General features: G+C 46.1%; 1 protein-coding gene across 1 annotated transcript in view; it reads left to right on the top strand.

Annotated features, from left to right (window-relative positions):
- Window positions 1-20,895, top strand: part of ABCB10 (ATP binding cassette subfamily B member 10) — a 46,871-nt gene that overhangs the window by 25,224 nt on the left and 752 nt on the right. The window contains exons 5-12 of the mRNA XM_040355893.1: window positions 1-61; window positions 1,739-1,874; window positions 6,136-6,231; window positions 6,589-6,798; window positions 9,557-9,636; window positions 16,401-16,581; window positions 17,889-17,932; window positions 19,809-19,843. The exon at window positions 1-61 is cut by the window's left edge and continues 86 nt beyond it. Of these exons, the coding sequence (XP_040211827.1) occupies window positions 1-61; window positions 1,739-1,874; window positions 6,136-6,231; window positions 6,589-6,798; window positions 9,557-9,636; window positions 16,401-16,581; window positions 17,889-17,932; window positions 19,809-19,843 (843 nt within the window). The remainder of the gene's footprint in view (window positions 62-1,738; window positions 1,875-6,135; window positions 6,232-6,588; window positions 6,799-9,556; window positions 9,637-16,400; window positions 16,582-17,888; window positions 17,933-19,808; window positions 19,844-20,895) is intronic.

The following is a 20,895-nucleotide window of genomic DNA, read 5'->3' as shown; positions in this document are numbered from 1 at the left end:
GGATTATGTTCTGGACTTGGCGTATAAAGAGGCCATGGCTCGGGCCGGGTTCTTTGGATTGGTGAGTGGAATTTTTCCCTCTACGTCACATCAGAGGTCTTTTAGGTGAAAAATATTATAGACTATAAATGAACATGACGGCATTAGATAGCCTTGGCTTCACATTAAGTGGAAGTAAGAGATGACTTTTTACACTCTATGTCCAAAAGTCTGTGGACACCTGACCATCACACGTATATGAATTAATGGACATCTCTGAACACACCAGTGCAATCTACATTGGCAAACATGAGCTACGAAGACCTTTTAGACAACTGTGCCCTTCCAATCTTGGAGAAGACCTGTCCCAGCATCATTGTGTCCCTTGTACAAAGCTAACTTTATAAAGACCTGGTGTGACCAGTTTGGTGAGGCTGAACTGGAGTGTCCTGCACAGAGCCCTGACCTCAATCCTGTTAAATACCCTTGGGATGAACCAGAGCCCTGACCTCAATCCTATTGAATACCCTTGGGATGAACCATAGCCCTGACCTCAATCCCATTGAATACCCTTGGGATGAACCATAGCCCTGACCTCAATCCCATTGAATACCCTTGGGATGAACCAGAGCCCTGACCTCAATCCTATTGAATACCCTTGGGATGAACACGGATTGTGAGCCAGGTCTCATCCAACGTTGGCACCTGACCTCACAAAAGGGCACAAATTCCCACAAACGCCCTAATAAAATGTCTTTCCAGAAGAGTGGAGGTCGTTGTAGCCACAAATGGGGCAACTCTATATTAAATGGGTTGTAAAGCTTCCCATTATTCACCTTAATGCGTTGTATGCATTAAGGTGAAAAAACATCCGATGCTTACAGGCCTTACCTGAGCCCATGAAAGTCCCGCATCAGGAACGCGCTGGCTTCTCAGCCCGGGCTTCTTGGCTCTTCTCAGCTCTTCATTGGATAGATAGATTGCAGTGCAGCCATTGGCTTGCGCTGCTGTCATTCAACTCCAATGACGCGAGGGCCGGGGCCGATTCCTGTAGTTGGCGGCTATGGATGCCGGATACAGGACTCGGGAGCGTGCACGCAAGGTAACCCCATTGGGAGAGCGCTTTCCAGAGGGGGTTACCAGAAGCAGGGAGGAGCCGAGACAGCCGCAGAGGGACCCCAGAAGACGAGGATTGCGGCCACTGTGCAAAACGAGCTGCACAGTGGAGGTAGGTATGACATGTTGTTTATTTTTTTTTAAATGTGAAGCTTTAGTATCACTTTAATGTTTATGGGATGCCCACCCAGCTCATATAGGTGTGAAGGTCAGATGTCTACAAATGTTTGACCATTTTGTGTAAATCCTATAAACCTCCATGAGGATATGGGTCCCAATCTGAAGATTGGCAAATCATTGCTTTTTATTTTCACACTTTTGTGCAATTTATTTAATTGCAAAAAAAAAATGTAATGGAGAAACTCACAACTCTAACATTACATGGATGAGTTGGTGTGTTGTAGAATGACCGACATAAATAAAAGAAAAATACAACAAACCGATAAAAGAAAAAAGATAAAAAATAATTTTAAAGGATCCAATTTTTTTTCTTGTTGCTTCTGTCCTGTAGAAAATGATGATGATTTGAGTCCTGTTGCCCTTGTAGATTATTTCCCATCATCTGTCTAGCCTCCTATGAATATCCACAATATTCATTCCAGGATGTTCATTTTTGACCCGTGATTGTCCTTGTATTTTCTAGACGGGGTTATCGGGGAATTTCATTGTCCTGGCTGTGTTGTACAAAGGAGGTCTTCTAACTGGAGCCGCGCAGATGACAGTTGGTGAACTTTCCTCTTTCCTGATGTACGCCTTCTGGGTAGGGATCAGCATCGGAGGTACGTAGTAATATCCACGTTGGTGGAGAACATAATGTTGACTAACACCAAAATGCACAAGTTCTTTACTTTTGAATAGAGGAGGGCAAGGTTAAAACCCCTATTAGTTTTTTTTTCTAGTTGTATTCCTTTGGGGGGGATTTCTCTTACTTCTTGTCATGTCTCAGGGACAGGAAATTAAGTGGCAAGCTCTCCAACATAATGGGGATCCCCTCCGTTGGCCTTGTTGGATGAGTTTCTCTCTGTTTTTCTTCTGGTGAAAGCTTGGTAAATGTTGGGTTTCCCATCACTGTGCTGGTCCTGGGCGCCAAGACAAATGGAGAGGACAAAAAGCAGAACATAGCAGCTTGGTGTGTAATCTTCTTTTAACGAGAAGTAAAAGCTTCTTTTAATGTATTTATTACATAAAATAATAATAAAAAACCCTTTAGTATCAAGTGTCTAGGCGGGTTACTGGTGTTTGTGACCATTCGTCTCAGGCTGCGATTCTCATCAGATGGAGTAGATACATTGTATGGACTTTGTATCTTTGTGATCGGTCCCCTTGGAATTGATTTTGTTACATTGTATTTGCCAGTTTACTTTGGCAACACATTGTTTCTAGCTGCCAGTACCTTGGAGCAAAGAACAGATCCTGATGATCTTTTTTGCAACTACAAATTGTGACAATCAAAACCCAATGGTAATTTTAACCCTTCCCTGGCCTGGAACTAAATGAAAATGATTTGTGATACATACATGTGTCTTCTACATTTACACATCGGTGATCTGCAGGACCCACAGAGATCACATTATTTACAGGATCATGGGGGTCACCTTATCTACAGGACTCCTGGGGGTCACATTTTCTATGGGACCTAGGGAGGTCACATTATCTTTTAGAGACATAGGGATCATATTGGCTACAGAACCCACAGGGAATACCTTATCTACAAGCGGGTCCGGATTTACTCCCTGTGCCGCCCCAAGGCCGGGTCCTTCAATAAAGCCCCCCCCCCTCATTAGAGCCCTTCTATATCCCAGCAGCAGTGTCTCCTTCACCATTACTGAAGGCTGAGGGGGAACAAATTGGAGGCAACCATTTTCCAGAAGACCTCAGACGAGTTATAAACAAGAAGGAAGCCTGCTGAGTGGCTACAATAGAAATTGAGCGGCGGCACCGCCCACCCGCCACCCCTTTCCACAACAGGTCACAGATGAAAGACAGACCAGGGGCGGGGGGTGGGCAGTGCCGCAGCTCCATTTCTATTGTAGCCACTCGGCAAGCTCCCCTCTAGTTTATTACTAGTCTGTGGTCTTCTAGAAAATGGCTGCAGGCGGAGACATTATCTCCGCCGGCCGCGGACCTCCAGCGGCGGGTGAGAAAAATAGTACATTACAGTGCGGGGGGGGGGGCCGCGAAGACCAAGAAGTCGCCGCAGGAGCGCCACCGCCCCTTCACCCACTGCCGCCCCAAGGCCTGGCCTCGGTGGCCTTGTGGGAAATCCCGCCCTGTCTACAAGACCCATGAAGCTCACATTATTTAAAGGACACCTAGGGGTCACATTGTCTACAACGCCCATAGAGGTCACGTCTGCATGACCCATGGCAATCACATTATTTACAGGATCATGGGGGTCATCACCTTCTCTACAGGACCTATAGGGGTCAATGTCATCTGCAGGACCCTTGGGGGGTCACATTTTTCTATGGGACCTATGGCGGTCACATTATCAAAAAGAGACATAGGGATCACGTTGGCTACAGAACCCACAGGCATCACCTTATCTGCAAGACCCATGGAGGTCACCTGGGGGGTCACATTATCTACAGCACCCATAGAGGTCACGTCTTCAGGATCCATGGAGGTCGCATTATCTACAGGACCTATAGGGGTGTCTACATTATCTACAGGAGCACATGGGGGGTCACATTATCTACAGAACCCATGGGGATCATATTAGCTACAGGATCAATGAAGGACACAATATCTACAGGATCCATTGGAGTTATAGTATTAAAAATTGTTAATTTTGCTGTGGATGTTTTTTACATTTTGCCTGAACAATAGCCAATAATAAATTGGTAATGATTGCCAAATTTTAAGAAATGTAAAGAGAAGGTCATAAACTAATGAAGGTCGGTAATCATTGAATGTCACACACTCTTTCCTGACATACATAGGGTGCAATTTAAATGACTTTTATGACTGGGTAGTTCCCCGTTACTGCTGACATTTTATCCCGTTATCTCGCCGGTCTCCATCTGTGGATCCTATAAAGAACATTTGGTTATCTCTAATCCAGGAAATGGGGGTCATTTACCAGTTTTATACTCCAATCCTCAGGGCTCAGCTCATTCAGTTTTTCTAGTTGCAAAAAAGATCATCAGGATCTGTTCTCTGCTCCAAGGTACTGGCAGCTAGAAACAATGTGTTGCCAAAGTAAACTGGCGAATACAATGTAACAAAATCAACTCCAAGGGAACCGATCACAAAGGTACAAAGTCCATACAAAGTTTCTACTCCATCTGATCAGAATCACAGCCTGAGATTGATGCCGGTGGTCACTAACACCAGTAACCCGTCTATACACTTGTTACTAAAAGGTCTTCAAAATGTAATAAATACATTTTAAAAGAAGCTTTTTCTTCTTGTTAACAGCTTAGTGTGTAATCTTCTTTATGTTCGGCTTTTTTATCCTCTCTATTTGTCCTGGTGACCAGGACCAGTACTTGTACTACCATTTACAAAGCTGTCACCACAACAAAAAACAGAGGGAAACTCCATCCAACGAGGACAGCTGAGGGGGATTCCCATTATGTTGGAGGTCACATTATCTACAGGACCCATGGAGGTCATATTGCCTACAAGACCCATATGGGGGGGGGTTCACATTATCTACAGGACCCATGGAGGTCATATTGCCTACAAGACCCATATGGGGGGGGTTCACATTATCTACAGGACCCATGGAGGTCATATTGCCTACAAGACCCACAAGGAAGTTCACATTATCTACAGGAGCCAATGGAGGGGGGGGGGGGTCGTTATCTACTTTTTCTACAGGAGCCCATGGAGGTCATATTACCTACAAGACCCACAAGGGGGTTTACATTATCTACAGGAGCCCATGGGGGTCATATTGCCTACAAGACCCACGAGGAGGTTCACCACATTATCTACAGGAGCCAATGGAGGGGGGGGTTGTTATCTACTTTATCTACAGGAGCCCATGGAGGTCATATTGCCTACAAGACCCATATGGGGGGGTTCACATTATCTACAGGAGCCCATGGAGGTCATATTGCCTAAAAGACCCACGGGGGGGGGGGGGGGGTTCACATTATCTACAGGAGCCCATAGGGGGGTCACGTCATCTACTATATCTACAAGACCCATGGGGGTCATATTTCCTACAAGACCCATATGGTGGGGGGGGGGGGGATCGCATTATCTACAGGAGCCCATGGAGGTCATATTGCCTACAAGACCCACGAGGAGGTTCACATTATTTACAGGAGCCAATGGAGGGGGGGTTGTTATCTACTTTATCTACAGGAGCCCATGGAGGTCATATTGCCTAAAAGACCCACGGGGGGGGGGGGGGGGGTTCACATGATCTACAGGAGCCCATGGGGGGTCACGTCATCTACTATATCTACAAGACCCATGGGGGTCATATTTCCTACAAGACCCATATGGTGGGGGGGGGGGAATCGCATTATCTACAGGAGCCCATGGAGGTCATATTGCCTACAAGACCCACGGGGGGGGGGGGGTTCATAAGGGGGGGAGGGGTGTTCACACTATCTACATATCTACAGGAGCCCATGGAGGTCATATTACCTACAAGACCCATAAGGGGGGGGGGGGGTGTTCACACTATCTACAGGAGCCCATGGGGGGGGGGGCAAGTTATCTACTATATCTACAGGATCCATGGGGGTTATAGTATTAAAAATGGTTAATTTTTCTGTGAATATTTTTTTACATTTTGCCTGATCAATAGCCAATAAAATGATGAAATTGGTAATGATTGTCCAGTTTAAAGAGAAGGCCATAAACTAATGAAGGTCGGTAATCATTGAATGTCACACACTCTTTCCTGACATATGTAGGGTGCAATTTAAATGTCTTTTATGACCGGGCAGTTCCCCGTTACTGCTGACATTTCATCCCGTTATCTCGCCGGTCTCCATCTGTGGATCCTATAAAGAACATTTGGTTATCTCTAATCCAGGAAATGGGGGTCATTTACCAGTTTTATACTCCGATCCTCAGGGCTCAGCTCATTCTACTCGGAGCTCATGAAGGGATTTGGTGCCGGAACCCGTATCTGGCAGCTGCTGGACCGGAAACCGGAGATGGCTTTTAATGGTGAGAGACTTTTATGATGAGTGGAGCATTTCCTCTTCAAAATATTTAAAGGACTTTTGGTATATTCTGTTGTTACCTGGCTGTTTGTGGGTGTCACTGTGATGGGGTATTAGATTGTAAGCTTCTCTGGTTCAGAGCTAGATAAATGTATAATATCGTGTGAGTGGGGGGACATTAGAGTGTAAGCTCTTCTGGTGCAGAGACTCATGTGACTGGTTCAGTGTTTGTACAGCACTGCGGTATATGTCAGAGCTACATAAATTAATAGTCTGTTAATGGGGGGGGGAGGGCATTAGAGTGTAAGCTCTTCTGGTGCGGAGATAGATGTGACTGGTTCAATGTTCTGTGTCCTTCTAGAGGGGGAGATGTTGGCACCAGAGAAGTTCAGAGGTGCCCTGGAGTTCCGCAACGTCACCTTCATGTACCCGAGTCGCCCTGAGGCTGCCATCTTCCAGAATCTCGAGCTTGCCATTCCCTCTGGCTCTGTGATGGCTGTGGTTGGTCCAAGCGGTTCTGGAAAATCCACGTTGGTTTCTTTGCTGCTGAGACTGTACGATCCTAATTCTGGTAAGTGATACTTAGGATTCCTATTTTGTTTTCATTTTAGACTAGACCTGCCCAACTAGCACTTTAAGGGTCTTCATGTTATAAAAGACCACAAACCTATATACAGTGGAACCTCGGATTACGAGTATTATCCGTTCCAGGAGAATTCTAGTAATCCAAAGCACTTGCATATCAAAGCGAGTTTCCCCATAGAAGTCAATGGTAACGAAAATAATTTGTTCTGCATTGACTTCAATTGCATGCAATACCGCGTGTGGCCAGAGGTAGGGGGCGGGAGAGCCTCTGAAACACTTGAAAAGGTCTGAGGACAGCTCGGCTGACCTCGGAAACACCCGGGAACAGAGTATTTCTGAGCATTTCCGATCGGCTCTGGCGCCCCCGCACCTCTGGCCAAATGCGGTACTGCACACCCCATTAGCTTGAATTCTGTTCGTTTTGTGAGACAACACTCACGAAACGAGTCAGAATAAAAAAAAAAAGTTGCTCGTCTTTCAAAATGCTTGTTAACCGCGTTACTCGTAAACCAAGTTTCCAACGTACATTGCTCGTTTTCTATTGGGTGGCCATACTATATCTTATTTTTTTTTTGTCTGGGTCTTTGAAGTCCAAACCATTAGCCAGTACCTAATTAATGGTCTGCTATTAAACAGAGGGGTGCCTAGCCTTGTCCTTCTCCCCATTTATATGACATGGTTCTAAAACCAAGTCAAAGTTTTACAGGTTGCTTGTATAGGAAATACTCTAATGGTCAAGGTGGAGCTGACACAGAAGAGGGATCAGCAAAGCACAATCATTGGACAACACTACAAAGCATGTGTCTATCAGTGGCGGCCCGTCCATAAGGGGCGCCGCCCCCCATAATCCATGTGCCCGGCCCCTAATCTACATGTGGGCGCCAGACGCATGGGTTTCTATGTTTTTTCTTCTTCTTCTTTCTCTTCTTCTTTCTTCTTCCTTCGTTCTTCTCCCCTTTTTCTTCTTCTCCCTTTTTTTCTTCTTCTCCCTTCTCCTTTTCTTTTTCTTCCCATTTAATACAAATATACATTCCTTGCTTCATAAAATGTCTCCAAATGAATTCTCGCTATATATTGATACGTTATTCTTTTATCGTACATAGTTCATTGCAGTATCTATCTTCCATTCATAACATCCATATCACGACACCCAAAAGCCCCCCCCCCCCCCCCCCAGTTACATCTTTCTTTAGCTGCCTACGGGAGTGAAGTGATTGGCGTAGTAATACATGTGTAAGGAGGTGAGAATATAATGTAACGTTCCTGTTGTGTTGGATTACCTGGGAGAGTCGATCAGGTGATCTGTGTTGTGTAATGAGTCAGCAGTCTGCCCAGAGAGTTGGGAAAAGGTTAAAGTGATTGTAAACGATCTTTTTGTAAAACAACCTATTCAGCTTAAAATAGAAATGAAAGGCAAAACATATTTTTGTATAGCTATAAAAAAAAAAAACCATAAATTTTATATATATATATATATATATATATATATATAAGTGATCACATTCTCTTCTTCAGTTATAAGCTGCATAGGAGCTGGGGGGGAGGAGAAGCAACAGCACACTGAGCTTCCCAGTGAATGGCTGTACAGCGGGGGCATGTCGGGACCGGTGGCGGCCCATAATACAGCGTGCAGGGGCGCCGCCCCCCCACTTTCCTATCCATGCATCTGGCCCCCTAATCTACACGCGGGGCACCATACACATGGATTCCAATGTGTTTCAATGTTTTTTTATTTTTTGAAGCACATGATTGGCTTAAATAAAGGTTGGGCACGGTGCATCCTGAGCCCACCCACTCATTTTCCGAAGCCCCCGATTGGCCAGGGAGTCTTATGACCATTGGGGGGGGGGGGGGTGGGGGTGGGGGGTGATCACCGCTATCCGTGTCTCACACGTGTGGGGGGGTGGTGTTAGTTTGCCACCCCCCAAAATATTGAGCACCAGCCACCACTGGTCAGGGCAAGTCTGATCATTGGAGGAGAGTGGGCTGAGTTCCCAGTATAGCTAGAGAACTGACCAGTGGTGGCTGGTGCTCAATATTTTGGGGGCGGCAAACTAAAAAATAAGCATCATGGGAAATGTACCAAGGTTCGCCATCGCTGGTATAGAGATTGTGTGCTGTGTTTCAAGTTAAAGTGATTCTAAAGCTTAAAAATAAATAAATATGTTCTACTTGCCTAATCTGTGTAGTGGTTTTGCGACAGTCTATTCTCGGGTCCCCTACTGGCGCTTCTGGCTCCTCCCCTCTGCCGAGTGTCCCCCATAGGAAGCTGCTTCCCAAGGGGGCACTCATGCATGCTCCATTCTGAGTCGGGCTGCTTGCGTCTGTTCAGACACACAGCCCGGCTCAGCCCCGCCCTTTATGCTGCAGGTTTTGACTGACAGTATCGGGAGCCAATGACTCCCTCTGCTCTCAGCCAGGCTTATCAGAGGCGGGAGAAGAGAGAGGAGCTGCTGCAGACGTGCATAGCGCTGGACCGAGATCAAGTGGGTATTTAGGGGGCGCTGGGGAGGAAGCCACTATTAAAAGGTTTTATACCTTACTGAGAAGTCATTAAAGTGTTTCTAGAGGTAAAAGGTTTTTTATCTTAACTCAATGGTGCCTGGTCTGAGGTTCTATGTAATGTTGTATCCAAAGAACCAGGGCTGGTACCACTGAAAGGAGATGGAGAGGAGAGAAGGCCAGCTTCTTTCTTGAACCCTATGTGTGTCTACATCATACAACTTTATCTATTTTTTTTCTAGGTACTATCCACATTGACGGTCGTGATGTGCGCCACTTGAATCCGCTCTGGTTACGCTCCAAGATTGGGACAGTCAGCCAGGTGAGACCTATCACTTCTATAAGGTGTGTCTAAAAAGTACAGCGAATAGTTCCATATCTCAACAGCAACATGGGCCAGGTAGCTGCGCATGCACATGGCTATCCAGGGACATGTCGAGAAGCGGCACCTAGTGTGGATTGCACGTGAGCGTCAGGATAAACCTGCTGCAAATGTAGTCAGTGTGAGGTCGGGTCACAGTGCAATGGAGCAACGAGTGAACATTCAATTCTGCTATAAATTGGGGAAACCTGTGGTAGAGGGATGGCGGCTGGTGCTCAAATTTTTTTTTGGGGGGGGGGGGGGCAAACAAACTGGAACAAAAAAAATAAATTGCTGCCACTGTGCCCCATCAATTGCTGCCACTGTGCCCCATCAATTGCCGCCACTGTGCATCGCTAGGCACTTGCCTGTCTCGCACCAGGTCATCGGCGGGGTCCTGCACGTTCCTCGATGTCTTATTCCATCCTCTCTATCAGGCGTCCAATCACAGCGCCTAGTGTTTCAGCCAATCAGGTGACAGGTAACAGACCCAAGCACCTGATTGGCTGAGAGGCGGTTCAGTGACGGCAAAGCGAATTCCCTTGTTCCTCTAACACAAAACTGAGTGAACAGCGAGCGCCCAACATGGCGCCCGCTGTTTACCTTTTTGGGTGCCTATTGGATCCTACAGCTCTAATCGGATGCTTTCAAAAAATACCCCCACCGCTGTAATTCCGGTGCCCAAAAAGGGTCCGGACACCTGAATAGGGGGTGTCAGTCGCGACCATAAATGGATTCATGCAATGCATGAATCTATCTATCTATGGTGATAGAGCAGTGCCGGGAGAGAGGGGGCAGCGCCCATTATGGACGCACCGCCACTGCATGAAATGTTGGTACAGGTGTACAGGACGGAAGTTGTGAGCAGGAAATGTGTTTGACTGGTTCTAATGCTTTTGCAATGGGAAGGAAACGACTGAGGATGCGCCATGTTTGGGTCGGCCGTTGACAAGCAGAACACCAGACCTGATCGAGCGAGTGTGACAAAGGCTGACACAAGATCGGCGACTGACTCTACGATGGTCGGCGGAGGAATTGGGCATTACCAAGGACACGGTGCCCACCATCACCTGCAAAGATTTGGGTAAGCAGAAGATCTGTTCCCAGTTTGTGCCGCACAAGCTGACAGGCGAACAGAAGGCAAAACTGGTGGAAACCTCGGGAGATTTCATTGCCATGTGTGACCTTTCTGAGAACCATCGTCACAGGGGCATGAGACTTGGTGCTCCGAGGTCAATCCGGAATCAAAGTGGCAATCCTTGAAAGGCGTTCACTTCTTTCCCGAGACCCAAAAGAGTCGCCTGCAAAAGGCCAAGGTCAAGACAATGTTGATGGCCGCCTCCGACGACGATGGTATTATCCATAAGGAATTTATTCCTGCGGGTCAAACCATGAACGATGCATTCCACGAGGAAGTTATGAAATGGTTGCCCTGACTCCTCCGCCGTGTTCGGACAGGGTTGCACAGGACTGGTCAGTGAATGTTGCTTCACAATTACGTGCCTGTGCAATCTGTGTGGTCCAATTCTTGGCTCTGTGCGGCGGACTTGTTCTCGTTCATCCACCGTTCTCTCCTGATCTGGCACTTGTGGACTTTTACGTTTCCCTGCCTGAAGAGCGTCATGAAAGGCGAAGGTTTCGCAGATGTGGCGACAATCCATGAATGCGTGACAACGGTTCTGTGATTTATTCCTAAAGAGGCCTTTGCTGTTTCCAGAAGCTTTATGAATGTTGCCAAAAGTGAAGGATGGCGATAATTTTGAAGGCCAATAAAAGCAATTTGTATCTTCTGGTTTTTTTTGGGAATTTTTTTTATACCAATCCCCAAACGTTTTAGACACGCCTGGTATTTCCAGAAGACGGAGACTGGTGACGGTCATATGACTGTGAAAGGAAACAACGTGAGTGCAGAAGGAGGAACTGAAAACGTTCTCACGTTGTAGTCGGCAAGAAGGAGACGACTTTGCAGCGAGGACAGCTAGTGGCCATAACCAGGAACTGCACGGAAGGATTTCGCTACATGTTTCAGAACTATGGGGGTTATTTACGAAAGGCAAATCCACTTTGCACTACAAGTGCAAAGTGCTCTTGGAAGTGCAGTCGCTGTAAATCTGAGGGGTAGATCTGAAATGAGGGGAAGCTCTGCTGATTTTATCATCCAATCATGTGCAAGCTAAAATGCTGTTTTTTTATTTTCCTTGCATGTCCCCCTCCGATCTACAGCGGCTGCACTTCCAAGTGCACTTTGTACTTGTAGTTTGTACTTGTAATGCAATTGGATTTGCCTTTCGTAAATAACCCCCCATGGTGTCTGGTTCATAAAGAGCGAAATCGATGTTGCAATCAGTGGGGAAGATTCAGGTAACTGTTACGGCGGCGTATCTCCAGATACGCCACCGTAATTTCAAATCTGCGACGGCGTATCGTTACGCCGATTCTCCAAGGCAGATACGTCTAAAAAATAGGCTTCTTCCGCCAACGTAACTTGAATACGGCGGCGTATAATTGTGTGCAATATTATGTTGGCCGCTAGGGGCGCTTCCGTTGTCGGCATAGAATATGCTAATTTCCTAGGTACGCCGATTCACAAACGTACGTGCACCCGGCGTTCGTTTTTTACGTCGTTTGCGTTAAGGCTTTTTCTGCGTAACGTTGCTCCTGCTATTAGGAGGCGCAGCCAATGTTAAGTGTGGACGTCGTTCCCGCTTCGAAATTTGAATTATTTACATCGTTTGCGTAAGTCGTTCGTGAATAGGGCTGGACGTAATTTACGTTCACGTCAAAACCAATACGTCGTTGCGCCGTACAAGGAAGCAATGCACACTGGGATATGTACAAGGACGGATGCGCCGTCCGTAAAAACCGTCAATCACGTCAAGTCATCATACATTTACATAAAACACGCCCCCCCCTTCCACATTTGAATTGCGTGCGCTTACACCGGCCCCATTTACGCTACGCTACGCCGCCGCAACTTACGGAGCAATACAGTGCTCCGCACTTCGTGAATACAGCACTTTCTCCTGTATGTTACGGCGGCATAGCGTAAATACGATACGCTAGCGCCCCCTTACCTGCATCCCGCTGCCGCCGACTGGTTAATACGCGCAGGGAACATTACAGCTTTCATTTGAATAGCTGTAATGATTTGCGCCGCGCTGCGTATAGACACTCCCCCTTGCTCGGGATTGGACAGTTCACCCGAGCAAGGGGAGTGTCTATGCGCGGCGCAAATCATTACAGCTATTCAAATGAAAGCTGTAATGTTCCCCGCTTGTATTAACCAGTCGGCGGCAGTGGGGATGCTTCGTGAATACAGCACTTTCTCCTGTATGTTATGGCGGCATAGCGTAAATACGATACGCTGCGCCGCCGTTTCATTGCGCGCCCCTACCTGAATCCACCCCAGTGACGGTTACTCCATTAGTGGCACCGCCTAGCTATCCATGAATCCGGCCCCCTAATCTACATGCAGGGTGCCAGACGCATGGATTCCAATGTTTGTATGTTTGTTTGTTTAAAGCATGTGATTAGAGCCAGAGGCTCCAATAGGCTTTGAAACAGGATGGGCTCTGCGCCCCGAGCACACCCAGTTGTGTGACAATGGTGAGTGAATTGACACTGATTCTTCTCCCGGCCAATCGGGAAGAGGCTCTTGAGGCCAGTTTCAACCTATTTGCTGAGAGTTATGTTGAGTATTTTGCAGATCTCACTTTTTGTCACAAAGTTTTGAAAATTAAAGAAAGGGAAAAAAAAAATATGCATTTTTTTTTTTTTCTTTTTCAAAAACAAATGAGAGCTGCAAAATACTCTCCATGCCTCTCAGCAAATGGCTTGGGGTGTCTACTTTCCAAAATGGGGGTGTTGTGTGCCATCTTGGCATTTTAAGACCTTCAAAACTGTGATAGGTAGTGAGGAGTGAAATCAAAAATTTGCGCCCTTTAGAAATCCTGAAGGTGGTGATTGGTTTTCGGGGCCCCGTACGCGGCTAGGCTCCCAAAACGTCCCGCACATGTGGTATCCCCGTACTCGGGAGAAGCAGCAGAATGTATTTCGGGGTGTAATTCCACATATAACCATGGCATGTATATGATATATCATTTAGTGACAACTTTTTGTAAAAATGTTATTTATTTTTGTAATTTTTTAAATCACTTGGGATAAAAAATCCAATGGGCTCAACATGCCTCTCAGCAATTTCCTTGGGGTGTTTACTTTCCAAAATGGGGTCATTTTGGGGGGGTGGGGGGGTTTGTACTGCCCTGCCATTTTAGCACCTCAAGAAATTAGATGGGCAGTCCTAAACTAAAAGCTGCGTAAATTCCAGAAAATGTACCCCAGTTTGTAGACGCTATAACTTTTGCGCAAACCAATAAATATACGCTAAATTACATTTTTGTTACCAATGACATGTGACTGAATACACTTTGGCCTAAATGTAGGACTAAAATCTAGTTTATTGGATTTTTCTTATAATATAAAGTAGAAAATATATTTTTTTTATTACGGTCTTTTTCCATTTATATCACAAAAAATAAAAATCGAAGAGGCCATCAAAAGAAAGCTCTATTTGTGGGAAAAAAATTCCGAAAATTTTGTTTGGGTACAACATTGCCAGTTAAAGCATCGCAGTGCCAAATTGTAAAGAGTGCTCTGGTCTTTAGGCAGCCAAATGGTCCGGGGCTGAAGTGGTTAAAGGCAATTTTGGTAATTTTTCAATTTTTGCAAAATCACTCTGCACTTCCTTAACCACTTAACGCCCGCCGCACGACTATTTACGTCCGCAAAATGGCACGGACAGGCAGATGGGCGTATATATACATCCCCGCCTTTCCGCGGGTCGGGGGTCCGATCGGGACCCCCTCCGCTGCGGGCGGCTTACCTCTGGGAGCGATCCGGGACGACGGCGCGGCTATTTGTTTATAGCCGCTCCGTCGCGATCACTCCCCGAGGCTGAAGCACGGGGAGAGCCGTAAGTAAACACGGCTTCCCCGTGCTTCACTGTGGCGGCGTATCGATCGAGTCATCCCCTTTATAGGGAGACTCGATCGATGACGTCACTCCTACAGCCACACCCCCCTACAGTTGTAAACACACACTAGGTGAACCCTAACACGTTCAGCGCCCCCTGTGGTTAACTCCCAAACTGCAACTGTCATTTTCACAATAAACAATGCAATTTAAATGCATTTTTTGCTGTGAAAATGACAATGGTCCCAAAAATGTGTCAAAATTGTCCGAAGTGTCCGCCATAATGTCGCAGTCACGAAAAAAAATCGCTGATCGTCGCCAATAGTAGTAAAAAAAAAAAAAAAAAAAAAAAAATGCAATAAAACTATCCCCTATTTTGTAAATGCTATAAATTTTGCGCAAACCAATCGATAAACACTTTATTGCGATTTTTTTTTTTTTTTTTTTTTTACCAAAAATAGGTAGAAGAATACGTATCGGCCCAAACTGAGGAAAAAAAATGTTTTTTAATATATTTTTGGGGGATATTTATTATAGCAAAAAGAAAAAAATATTCTTTTTTTTTCAAAATTTTCGCTCTATTTTTGTTTATAGCGCAAAAAATAAAAACCGCAGAGGTGATCAAATACCACCAAAAGAAAGCTCTATTTGTGGGAAAAAAAGGATGCCAATTTTGTTTGGGAGCCACGTCGCACGTCAGTTAAAGCGGCGCAGTCCCGATTCGCAAAAAGTGCTCTGGTCTTTGGGCAGCAATATGGTCCGGGGGTTAAGTGGTTAAAGGCAATTTTGGTAATTTTTTCAATTTTTGCAAAATCACTCTGCACTTCCTTAACCAGCACAGAGAATAAATGTAGCAACCGCCTCTGGGGCCCGGTTTTCACCGGATTATCCAATGTCTCCCTTCCCATAATCCCACAATGGAGGCTTTGTCATTTGGCTGGTACATTGCTCTGCATAGCAGTTGTATAAAAATGCCGGAACAAGTCCAGGAGGAACTTGGCTCTACTCTATCCTACTCTTCTACCTCACGTTATTTCCTTGCTGATCAGGTTATTATGTCATAATTGAGAATATCAAAGTATACTTACAATAAAGTGCCTGTTACCCTAGGTAACCTGATTTTATTTTTTGTAACAATCTCATTACAACAAAACAGGATTCCCAAATTAAAGGGGTTGTAAAGGTAAAACATTATTTTTCCTAAATATCTTCCTTTACCTTAGTGCAGTCCTCCTTCACTTACCTCATCCTTCCATTTTGCTTTTAAATGTCCTTATTTCTTCTGAGAAATCCTCACTTCCTGTTCTTCTGTCTGTAACTCCACATAGTAATGCGAGGCCTTTTCCCTGGTGTGGAGTGTCGTGCTCGCCCCCTCCCTTGGACTACATGAGAGTCAGGACGCCCACTAACACACAGCTCCTTTCTCTATCTGCAACGTAGAGAGTGTCCTGACTCTCCTGTTGTCCAAGGGAGGGGGCGAGCACGTCACTCCACACCAGGGAGAAAGCCTCGCATTACTGTGTGGAGTTACAGACCGAAGAACAGGAAGTGAGGATTTCTCAAAAGAAATAAGGACATTTAAAAGCAAAATGGAAGGATGAGGTAAGTGCAGGAGGACTGCACTGAGGTAAAGGCGGCTATATAGGAAAAAAAATTACCTTTACAATTCCTTTAAGCCCATCGGGTCCTTTTGCTAATCAATGTTTGGCCAACACATAAGTAACAATAACAATCTTCCTATATTCTTGCTGCAGGAACCGGTCCTCTTTTCTTGCTCCATCTCGGAGAACATTGCATATGGGGCAGAAGACCCGGCCTCCGTCACCCAGGAGGAGATCCGGCGGGTCGCCGACATCGCCAATGCTTTGAGCTTCGTGGAAAACTTTCCGAAAGGCTTTGATACGGTGGTTGGAGAGAAGGGCGTCCTGCTGTCAGGTAGATTTGTGACTTGCTTTGTAAAGAGACCCTGTCATAACAAAACTCAAGCAATTGCCCTGCAAACACATTCTTCCATATTTAGTTGTCGGCTTTATATTATCTTACAAGATTTTTGTGCAGTGAGATGATTCTGTAGCCTGTAAAAAGCCTAAGCATAGCTGGTGGTTCTCAGCCACCAGTTCAGTGGTTCTCAGCCACCAGCCTGTGGCCCACTACTGGGCCATGACCTCCTTTCTCCCAGGCCTCCAGCCTGCTGCAGGTTACTTAACCTCCCTCAGTCAGTGCCTTCCAGTTACTATAGTACCCCCCCCCCAGCCTCCCATAGAGCCCTCGGCCTCTATAGTGCCACCTAACCTCTCGCAATAACCCCCCAGCCTCATCCACCAGTTTGTAACCCACTCCCGTGCCATGACCTCCTTTCTCCCAGGCCTCCAGCCTGCTGAAGATTACTTAACCTCCCTCCGTGCCTTCCAGCTCATATAGTGTCCCCCAGCCTCCCATCGAGCCCTCAGCCTCCATAGTGCCACCTAACCTCCCACAATAACCCCCCCAGCCTCATCCATCAATTTGTGGTCAACTGCCAGGCCATAACCTCCCCTCTGCCAGGACTCCAGTCTGCTGCAGATTACTTAACCTCCCTCCGTGCCTTCCAGCTCATATAGTGTCCCCCAGCCTCCCATCGAGCCCTCAACCTCCATAGTGCCACCTAACCTCCCACAATAGCCCCCCAGCCTCATCCACCAGTTTGTGGTCAACTGCCAGGCCATGACCTCCCAGGTTGCTCCAGAGTCTCCTAACCCACGCCACATAATCTAACCCCCCCCCCCATCCTCCCACAGTGACACTCAGCCCCATCCCCTTCCAGCATTTCAATACATGGTTTGCAGTCCCATTATTTTATTGCTTGAGAACATTTTTTTTTTTTTTTTTTTTACAGTTGGAACATGGAATGTTTTTTACCAGGCCCTGGTCTCAAAGATTGAGAACCACCGGCTTAAAACATATCTCTAACCAAATTTATTTTTATTTTGAATGGAGTAGGGAAGGGTTAGAGCCTCTGTCATGTATACAGTTGTCCCCAGCACAACATTCATTGAAATGAAAGCAATTGTTTCAGTCTGTCTAAGAGGGGGATTTCCCTCACATTGGAGAGTTTTCTGTTGAAAAGCAAGAAGTGAAATCGCCCAACATCTCAATCTAAATGAAAAATGGCTTTAAATCTTCTTTAATTTCTATACACAGAGATATTATGATTTCCTGAACCGTTCTCCTGAACCTCCTCTGTGTTTTCTTCAATTTTGTAGGTGGTCAGAAACAACGAATAGCCATCGCCCGAGCACTTCTTAAGGTAAACTAAAATGCACTACAGTCTGTGTTTGATCCCTAGGAGGCGCTGTTCTTCAACAGTTTCTAGATCCCATTGTGTTATTATGACAATGGTACAGTTCAATACAACTTCATATTCTATTCTTCCCATGCTGTGGACTGGAGGAAAGGATCAAAGTAGGACTACACTGTCGCTCTTACCATTGGTTGACTTTTAGGCTCCATTCACATCTAGGCGTTTTGTCGCCCGGAGATGGTTCACATCTCACGCCAAACGCCGTACGCCTGAAAAAAAGTCCCGGACCCTTTTTTTCAGGCGGCATTGGCGTTCGGCCATAGACAACAATGTGTTGTAAAAAAAAAAAAGACCCGTTTTGTCGCAGCAAATCGCGGGTTAAATACGCCGCAATTTGTCGCGGCAAAATACGCTGAAATACGCCGCGTTACAGTGTGAATGCAGCCTTATTGTGGTTACCATAGGCGTGCACACAGGGTGTGCCAGGTGTGCCCAGGCACACCCTAATCACCCTGTGCAGCACAAATTCCCCCTACTACCCTGGCTTCCCCCCCCTTCTCCCCACAGCGCTTCTGACTTCCCTCCTCTCCTCTCCCGCTGGCTGTTGCTGTGGGGATGTTTTAGAATGAGTGGGGGGCGGGAGGGGCTGATAAATATGTTATTTACTGGCCCCCTCCCTTTCTGAATGAAGGTCGTGAGTGATCGGTAGTGTGTGTTTGAGCTTTGCGGTGCACACCCTAATGCAATAGGCTGCGCACACCTATGGTGGTTACCCATACCTCCATACCTGTTCACCTATAAACACCTGGATGCCTAAGGGGACATTCTTAAAGCTGAGCTCCATGTATTGTCTTTATTGCATGGAAACCTGGTTTTGGCTTGTACCAATGCAGTGTGTTTGTTTGTTTGTATGTGTGTGTGTGTGTGTGTGTATGTGTGTATATATATATATATATATATATATATATATATATATATATATATATATATATATATATATATATATATATATATATATATATATATATAATTACATTTTATTTATTTATGGTTCATGTGGTCAAGGAGAGAAGCACACACGTCTCACCCCCTTCCTGGCATGCCTGGCTGCATAAGGGTCTGGTATGGTTTTTGGAGGGGGTGCATTTTGCATTGGGTTCCCCAAAAATTCATACCAGACCTGAAGGGCCTGGTATGCATTAGAGGAGTTTTGATTATTTTTTTTATTTTTTATTTTTGGTGTGTGGGGTCTCTGATAAAATCCATTTGGAGAGTACCTCAACCTTTGGTTTGTTTTTGGGGTGTTTGCATTGGTTCCCCCCAAAAATTAATGCCAGACCTTAAGGGCATTGGATTAAAGAAGAAACCTCTTCTTTTTTTTTTTTTTTTTGTGGGGGTTCCCCAATAAAGTCCATTTGGAGAGGACTCCAAGATTTTTTTTTTTTTTTTGTTCATTGGATCCCCCCAAAAAATCATACCAGACCTGAATTGCCTGGTATGCATCAAAGGAACCACGTGTGTGTGTGTGTGTGTTTATTTTTTTGGGGTTTCCCTAATAAAAACAATTTGGAGAGAACCTCAAGCTGTTTGTTTGGGGGTAGGAGTTGCATTGGGCCCACTGTAAAACTTACGCCAGGCATGAATTGGAGAAGGCAGTCTGCCTCTTACCTACTTGATGTCGGTTTACCTGCACTGTCATCATTGTAGGGGCCCCAGAGCATTTCTTTGCCCAGGGGCCCATGATGCTATTAAGATGCCACTGATTGGACACCCAAACTTTACTCCTATTCACTGAAGTGTGTTGAACTCCTCACTTATTTTCAGGGTAATGTTATTATTTCCCCTAATGTGTACTATAACTCTGTATTCTTCTCCTCCACAGGATCCCAGAATTCTCCTCCTGGATGAAGCAACGAGGTAATAATCCGTTCTCAGCTTTGTGTCCCAGCCAGACATGGTCTAAAAGTGTAAAAGAAAATAAAAAAAAAGGATTAAAAATTAAAACAGCCTGAAGCGTCGTACATACAGGCCGTATGGCACCCAGTCCAACAAAAGTTTTTGTCGGGCGAGCATGCTTGAAAACCAGCAGCCATCCGGCTTCCGATCAGCGCACTCAGCCATTGGCCTGCCTAATAGTACTGCAGTGTCCAACTTCCTAATAATGGCATGTCACATTTCTTTTCCTCCTCCTCCAGTGCATATCCCCCTCCTCCCAGGTAAATATCTCCCCCATTCCACCCCAAGTAGAGTTCACCTCCCCCCCTCCCCCCAGTAGAGTTCCCGTTCACCTCCCCCCAGTAGAGTTCCCGTTCACCTCCCCCCAGTAGAGTTCCCGTTCACCTCCCCCCCCTCCTCCCCCAGTAGAGTTCACCTCCCCCCCTCCTCCTCCTCCCCCCCCCTCCTCCTCTTCCAGTAGAGTTCACTCCCCCCCCCTCCTCCTCCTCCTCCTCCTCCTCCTCCTCCTCCTCCCCCCTTAGTAGGTCACGCTTGCCAAACCAGGGCAGTTCATATTAATGGAAGTCTTCCTTTTGGCTGGGTCAAGTGGCTGGAACAGGGGAGAAGCATCATCCCTCACTCCTAGCTGACAGGCTGCAGGAGCAGCCCCTGCTTTGGGTGCCCAGCATGGCTGTCGGCACCACAGTCACTCTGGGGGGGGGTTGAATCCCCCTGGCCCCCCCTTTTCTACGCCCCTGTATATGTGTGCCTTATCGGGCTAATGATATCACAGGGGGAAGGGGCGTTTTATACCTCCATAATTCATTGTAGTGCTAAAATTAGGACTACAGTATCATTGGATCCAAGACTAGAGTCACCCATGGTGAGAAGAACATGCTCTATTTGAGTGTCAGGAGCTTTCTCTGAGCCATTCCTGTATGGAATACGCTGCCAGTTAGAGGGAGGCCGTGTGCCATGTAGTCCATCACCGTTCTCAAGAAGGTCACCCAAAAGTGACATTCCAGGTATAGAGT

This window comes from Rana temporaria, chromosome 6 (genome assembly GCF_905171775.1).
Source record: "Rana temporaria chromosome 6, aRanTem1.1, whole genome shotgun sequence".
NCBI classification, from domain to species: Eukaryota; Metazoa; Chordata; class Amphibia; order Anura; family Ranidae; genus Rana; species Rana temporaria.
Note: the sequence above shows the minus strand (reverse complement) of the source record. Positions and strands in the feature narration are given on the sequence as shown.